Genomic DNA, 7,575 nt, shown 5'->3' with positions numbered 1-7,575 from the left:
TAGATCAATGGAACAGAATAAAGAACCCAGAAGTATACCCACAAAAATATAGTCAACTGGTCTTTAACAAAGGATCACAGGTAATTCAATGGAGAAACAAAAGTCTTTTCAACCAATGGTTTTGAAACAACTGGACATCCACATGCAAAAAAAAAAAAAATTAACCTTGATACAGAACTTTCACAAAAATTAACCAAAAATGTGATGTAGAATGTAAAACTATAAAACTCCTAGAAGATAACACAGGAGAAAATCTAGGTGAACTTGAGTTTATCAGTAACTTTTTATTTTATTTTTTTTAAGCTTTTACTTATTTTTGAGAGAGAGAGAGAGACACACACACAGAGAGAGAGAGCACATTTGCACACATGCACATAAGTGGGGGAGGGACAGAGAGACGGGGGTAGAGAATCTTTTTTTTTTTTTTTAATTTTTTTTTCAACGTTTATTTATCTTTGGGACAGAGAGAGACAGAGCATGAACGGGGGAGGGGCAGAGAGAGAGGGAGACACAGAATCGGAAACAGGCTCCAGGCTCTGAGCCATCAGCCTAGAGCCCGACGCGGGGCTCGAACTCACGGACCGCGAGATCGTGACCTGGCTGAAGTCGGACGCTTAACCGACTGCGCCACCCAGGCGCCCCTAGAATCTTAGGCAGACTCCATGCTCAGTGTGGAGCCCAATGTGGGGCACAATCCCACAAACCATGAGATCATGACCTGAGCTGAAATCAAGAGTCAGATGCTTAACTGACAGCCATCCAGGTGCACCTGCCAGTAACTTTTTAGATAAAACACCAAAGGATTGATCCATGAAAGAAAAAATTGATAAGCTGAACATTGAAATTAAAAGTTCTACTCTGCAAAAGACATTGTTAAGAGAATGAGAAGATAAGCCACAGACTAGGAGAAAGTATTTGCAAAACATATTATATGATAAAGGACTAATACCCGAAATACACAAAGAACTTTTCAAACTCAACAGGAAGAAAACAAAAATTAATTATTGAGGGATGCCTGGGTGGCTCTGTCAGTTAAGCATCCAACTTCAGCTCAGGTCACAATCTCATACTTTGTGAATTTGAGCCCTATGTTGGGCTCTGTGCTGACAGCTCGAAGCCTGGAGCCTGCTTCTGATTCTGTGTCTCCCTCTCTCTCTGCCCCTTCTCTGCTTGTGCTCTCTCTCTCAAAAATAAATAAATAAACTTAAAAATTAATTATTGAATCTAAAAATGGGCAAAAGATCTGAACAGACACCTCAGCAAAGAAAATATGAAGATGGCAAATAAGCATGCCCAAAATACACAAAGAATCCTAACACTCAACAATATCTCAACAAATAAAATTTCAAAAACAAAACAAACTCACTACCTCCAGAAAAAGTATCTCAAACAAACCATTTTAAAAATGGGCAATAAAAAAAAGGGGCAACAGATCTGAACAAATATGTCATCAAAGAAGACAAGAAGATGGTAATAAACATATGAGAAGATGTTCAATATCATATGTCATTAGGAAACTGTAAATTAAAGCCACAATGAGATACCACCAAACACCTATTAGAAAGGCTGAATGCAAAAAATCCCTGGGGGCACCTGGGTGGCTCAGTTGGTTAAGTGTCCGACGTTGGCTCAGGTCATGATCTCATGGTTAGTGGGCATGAGCCCCACATCAGGCTCTGTGCTGACAGCTTAGTCTGGAGCCTGCTTCCAATTCGGTGTGTCTCTCTCTGCCCCACCCCCGCTCGTGCTTCCTCTCTTTCTCTCAAAAAATAAACATTTAAAAAAAAAAAAAGAAAATTAAAAAAAAAAAAAAAAAGCCCTGATCATGTCAAGTGCTGACAATAGTGTTGAACAACATTCCTGGTTGGAATGCAAAATAGTACAACCACTTTGGAAGACAATTTGGCAGTTTCTTAAAAAGCTAAACATAGTCCTACCATATGATCCAGCAATCGTGCTCCTAGGTATTTACCGAACAAGTGTTGGAAACATGTCTACACAAAAACCGGCAAAAAATATTTAACAGCAATTGTGAATAATAACCCCAAACTGGAAGCAACAAAGAGGTCCTTTAATAGGTGAATGGATAAACAAGCTATGGTACATCCAGATGATGGGTATGATTCATCAATATAAAGAAATGAGCTATCCAGCCACAAAAAGACATGGAGGAAATTTATTATTTTTTTTTCAATATATGAAATTTATTGTCAAATTGGTTTCCATACAACACCCAGTGCTCATCCCAACAGGTGCCCTCCTCAATACCCATCACCCACCTTCCCCTCCCTCCCACCCCCAATCAACCCTCAGTTTGTTCTCAGTTTTTAACAGTCTCTTATGCTTTGGCTCTCTCCCACTCTAACCTCTTTTTTTTTTTTTTCCCTTCCCCTCCCCCATGGGTTTCTGTTAAGTTTCTCAGGATCCACATAAGAGTGAAAACATATGGTATCTGTCTTTCTCAGTATGGCTTATTTCACTTAGCATCACACTCTCCAGTTCCATCCACGTTGCTACAAAGGGCCATATTTCGTTCTTTCTCATTGCCACGCAGTACTCCATTGTGTATATAAACCACAATTTCTTTATCCATTCATCAGTTGATGGACATTTAGGCTCTTTCCATAATTTGGCTATTGTTGAGAGTGCTGCTATAAACATTGGGGTACAAGTGCCCCTGTGCATCAGTACTCCTGCATCCCTTGGGTAAATTCCTAGCAGTGCTATTGCTGGGTCATAGGGTACATGGAGGAACTTTAAATACATATTGCTAAATGAAAGAAGCCAGTCTGAAAGGCTACATACTGTATGATTCCAACCATTTGACATTCTGGAAAGGGCAAAACTATAGACAGGGTAAAAAGATCAATAGTTGTCAGTGATTGGGAGAGGAAGAGAGGAAAGAATGGGTGGAACATGGGGCCTGAGGGTTGGTTGTACAACTGTTCTGCATGATACTATAATGGTGGATACATGGCACTAAAGCATCTGTCAAAATTCATAAACCATGTAACACAAAGACTGAAACCTAATGTAAACTATGGACTTTAGTTGGTCCGTAAATTTTAATAAATGAATCACACTACTATAGGATGTTAAAAATAGAGTAAACTGTGGAGGCAGGGGATGGGATATATGGGAAACTGGTGTTCCTTGCTCAGCTTTTCTATAAACCTAAAACTGCTCTAAAATATGAAGTCAATTAAGTATTAAAAAGTTTAAATGAGATAATATTTGAGAAATATACATAGCACAGAAAGTCAACTGTAGTTTATCTACTTTTATTATTAATTCATTGCAATTATTTATGACAGGATCAATTACTTTTTATGTAAGTTGATTTGGGGTTCATATCATAATTTACTGATTATAGATTCTGCTATTGTAAATTTTAGGGATTATTATTTTTAAAAATTTTTTTAATGTTTATTTATTTTTGAGAGAGAGAGACAGAGAGACAGAGTGTGAGCAGGGGAGGGGAAGAGAAAGAGGAAAACACAAAATCCAAAGCAGGCTCCAGGTTCCACACTGTCAGCACAGAGCTCTACGTGGGGCTCGAACACAGGAACCTTGAGATCATGACCTGAGCCAAAGTCAGACACTTAACTGACTGAGCCACCCAGTCATCCCTAGGGATTATTATTTTTAATAATAATTAAAATTATGCATATCAAAATGTTTTCCAAATGTAGTTTTTCTTCCATTAATCTTTAGTCCATGATAAACTTTGCCACGAGAAGTTTTAACTACTATTAGTTTTATTTTCTGCGTATTATTTTTCCTAGTATTCACCATGAGGGTCAAACATGGTGGGGTCAACAGATTCTATTCTTTGACTTACAGACATATGATTTTGACTCAGCTTTTTAGGAACATGTTGCTTGCCTACAAGACTTCACAACCCCACCTCTCTCCACCTCATTTATGAAATAGAAGAGGGTTTTCTGAGGTCTTCTTATAAGGGACAAGCAGATAAAAATCAACACAATCCCACTCACACACTGGTTTAGAACAGACTTTTTGTTCTCTCTGTGAATGAGTGAACACCAAGGAAAGAGAGGCTGTGGATGCCCCACGCACCTGGAAATAACCCCCTCTCCTCTTCATCTTGAAGTTCTGTGTAGGAAAGAGCACTGGTAGTTTCCACATTTTCATTCCCACTTTGCTTAAAAACCAGTTTTGATTTGGGCAGCAATTCAACAAATGAAAAGACTAAAGTTCTTAACCTCTCTGACAGCTAAGAGTGACCAAAGTTTAGGTCAATGACATGTGAACAGAGTATGATGGGGGACTTTGGGGAGGCTGGTCAGATGGGACAGATACAGCTGGGAGGGCCTCTTTTCCCTCCTTCTTTTCTCCTGCCTGCAGTCTCAAGTGTAGACCTGGACCATGGACAGCCTTGATGATAGAAACCACATGCTGAGATGCTGGGGAAGGACAGATGACCTGTGGTCTTCCACGATGAGCAGTCCAGGACCAATAAGGACGGCCTGCCTCTAGAGCTTTTTTGGGTTTGGGGGGTTTGCTTTTGTCTTTGGTTTGTTTTATTAGCAAATATCCTCCACCATAGGGGTTGTAGGAAAGTTTTGTGAATACAGAAAAGGGCAGGTTAAGAGGACGGCCCCTCTTCTGGAACATAAGTGATTTTCTCTGGTTATTGTCAGTAAGTCACAAATAAGTCAGTGCTATCGTCCAGTTGCCTGGGGTGGGGGTCACTGGAGTTGTCCCACAACAGAAAAAAGAGCTCTTTTATGTGAAAGAGATAGAAATCTCTTTGTTTGTGCCACATTATTTTTCTACTGGATTTTCTACTATACATAGGCAAATATAGGAGCTTTGCCATTGAATCACTATGTGACCTTGTACAAGATAGGCCCTTTCTCTGGGACACAGCCCTTTGTGCATAGTGGCAGAGACAGGTATGCAGGCAGCTTGTATGATTCTGAGACTTGGTGCTTCTTCCTGGCTGACATTCATGCCCTCTTCTGTTGGGAACAGGACATTAGTGTTTCTTTAGGGAACTGCCCCTTCCCCACCCTTCATCCTAGTGGCTGAGACTGACAGCCCTTGCTGGGTCCAGTGGTGAACATATGACCCAGGCCTCAGCAGCTGTGGGGTGCACAGAGCTGGCTGAAGGAGACCAACCTCATGTGTGGAGCTACTAGTACAATGTACATGCGTACACATCAGCTTGCGGGCTCGTGTATGCACTCTTCTTGGGTCTTCCCCAGGACCCCTTGTGTGTGCCTGGCCATGGACACAAAGCCTGGCTACCATACACTGTGTTCCTTTCTGTACCCATATCACTCCATCTCAACACTCCAACCTGTTTTGAAGGAGCTGGACCTCACTGAGCATCCACTTATGTGGTTCTGTATCAGGCTTTTATTGCACAATTAGGAAACTGAGGCCAAGAGTGAGTCAAGGACCAGTCTGGGGCCCAGGAGGTGGGCAGAGTCCAGAGGATAAGGAAGGGCTTTGGCCTTGTAGGCCAGGGCTCAACACATCCTGAAAGAGTTTACTTGGTGATGAGAAACTCTAGGATGCCAGGGGGCCCCTGCCCACCTCCTCTCCATTGTGGAGGTCATTTTCCTCTCCACATCCTCACATGTGCTCAGGCACATTCACTCACACTGACTTCTCGGGTGGGGAACATGGAGGCATGGTCAAGAAAGAGCAGACATGGGAGAACTTACAAGAGGGAGAATGGAAAGAGGTTGGAGGCAGCTCTATCATGGGGCAGTGGCATCCATTTCCCTAACTACCTGCTCGATAGGGAAGTCCCTAAGGTTCCAAGGGTAGCTTTGAGAGAAGGACTGGGGTCTTGCAGTCCACTTCTGTGAGCACCTGGAACTACAATGAGCCCACAGTCCCTGGTGTGGACAGTGGCTACAGGAAAACAGGTCAGGAGGTAGGTCAACGACAGGCCAGGGGGCAGGCAATGCAGGGTGGGGGACAGGTGAGGAGGACAGATGTGTCTGGTGTGTGTGGAGGAGGGTTAGAAGGGGCCCAGAGCAAGGCCAAGGCTTCTTCCAGGCTCCCCTTCCCCATGACCTCATTCATGCTTCTTGGGATCATCCCAAAACAATGGCTTGCCCCCAAGTCTTTGTCCACTTTTGGGGAACCAAAAAGTATGCTGAGGCGCTATACTGGCTGTATACCTTTGAGGAGGTTGTCTTGACCTTCTGAACTTAAGTTTCCACATCTGTAAATGGGAGCAAAAGCCTACCTCAACAAGTCATTAAAACAGGTAAAGCATAGGAAAATCCAAACTGATGCAAAGTCAAAATGCAAACCAGGTAAAAGGAACAGGAGTTGATGAAATCAAGGAAGGAATGCAAGCAGTCCATCCAAGTGCCACAAAAAGCTACTAACAAATGAGATCTGGCGTGGTTAGGCCATTTAATCAAGGAAGAGAAAATCAGCAAGGAAGATGCAAGATGGAGGCTTCCAGAGGGAAGGATCTGAGTCTCACAAGATTTAAGGGGCCCCTAGGAAAATTAAGGAGTCCTGGAAGATTTTCCTCAAAATGCTATAATTTGGTCAGGCAAGTTGCCAGGCAGATACCCAATCAAGACTGGATGAATTCTTTGTGGGTTGCATGGTTGCAATTATCTTACACTTTGTTAATGTAAATATACCCATGCCCAGATAATTTTATTATTTCATTTTCCAAGATGAAGTGCCAAGCATGCCTATTGGAATTATGTCCTCTGAATTACTGGTCTCTATTTTAAGTGGCCCAATCCTGTGACCCACCAACCCTGATAACCACATGGAACCCCCTTTAACCTCTGTCCTCCTTACCCATCCACGTGGGCAGGGACCACACCATGTCCTGGTCACTGATGAAGCTACTGTGCTGGGTATAGAGCAGGGATGGATGAACGGATGGATGGATGGATGGGCGGACAGATGGATAGAGAAGGAGTCCATAAAAAATGAACCTTTATGTGGGGTGGGTTGAGGGTGTCACAAGTACAGGCCCTGGATGGTATCCACGGAGCGCTTCCAGCTGTCCTTCCAGCGCTGAGCCTCCTTCACCTGCAATGTGTTGTCATCCTGGATCTTCTTCAACTCCTCTTCAAATAATGCTAAATATTTCTGGGAGCAAACCAGCAGGAGGAGGCCAGATGAGGAGGGACTTTTGGACTCTGGGACCTACAGGAATGCAATACCCCACTGGCGGGTGGTTTTTAACCTACTCCAGACACTGACAAGGGTTCCAGAAATCACTTCTCATGTAATCTGTCCAGCAACCCATTCGGCAGGTCCAGTCGTTTTATAGATGGGGAAACTGAGGCTCAGAATCTTGCCTGGGGTCACCCAATTAGAAAGAGGCTGAGCAGGGACAAGGACCCATCCCCATGATTCTGGACTCTGCACCATTCCTAACTGCCATCCCGCACTATGGCTTCCTTGGAGCTCAGGGGACTTGGTTTCCATGTAAGGCTGATCCCTCCACACCTTGAGCCCTTACTGAACTCGACAGAGGTGTCCCCTCTGCCCAAGCTTGGCATAGTGGCCAGGGAAGGGCGTGGGCTCTCCCCCAGTGGGGTCAGCCTATCTTGTACC

The 7,575-nt window shown here is 43.4% G+C and overlaps 1 protein-coding gene across 1 annotated transcript in view; it reads right to left on the bottom strand.

Annotated features, from left to right (window-relative positions):
- Positions 1-3,265: 3,265 nt before the first annotated feature.
- The window catches only part of CCDC180 (coiled-coil domain containing 180), a 65,327-nt gene continuing 61,017 nt past the window's right edge, over positions 3,266-7,575 (bottom strand). The window contains exon 38 of the mRNA XM_086683553.1: positions 3,266-7,104. Within this exon, the coding sequence (XP_086539679.1) occupies positions 6,973-7,104 (132 nt within the window). The 3' untranslated portion in view covers positions 3,266-6,972. The remainder of the gene's footprint in view (positions 7,105-7,575) is intronic.

The sequence above is a fragment of the Puma concolor genome, chromosome D4 (genome assembly GCF_028749965.1).
Source record: "Puma concolor isolate L17-30 chromosome D4, mPumCon1.1.hap2, whole genome shotgun sequence".
NCBI lineage: Eukaryota > Metazoa > Chordata > Mammalia > Carnivora > Felidae > Puma > Puma concolor.
This window is presented reverse-complemented; position numbering and strand designations above follow the sequence as displayed.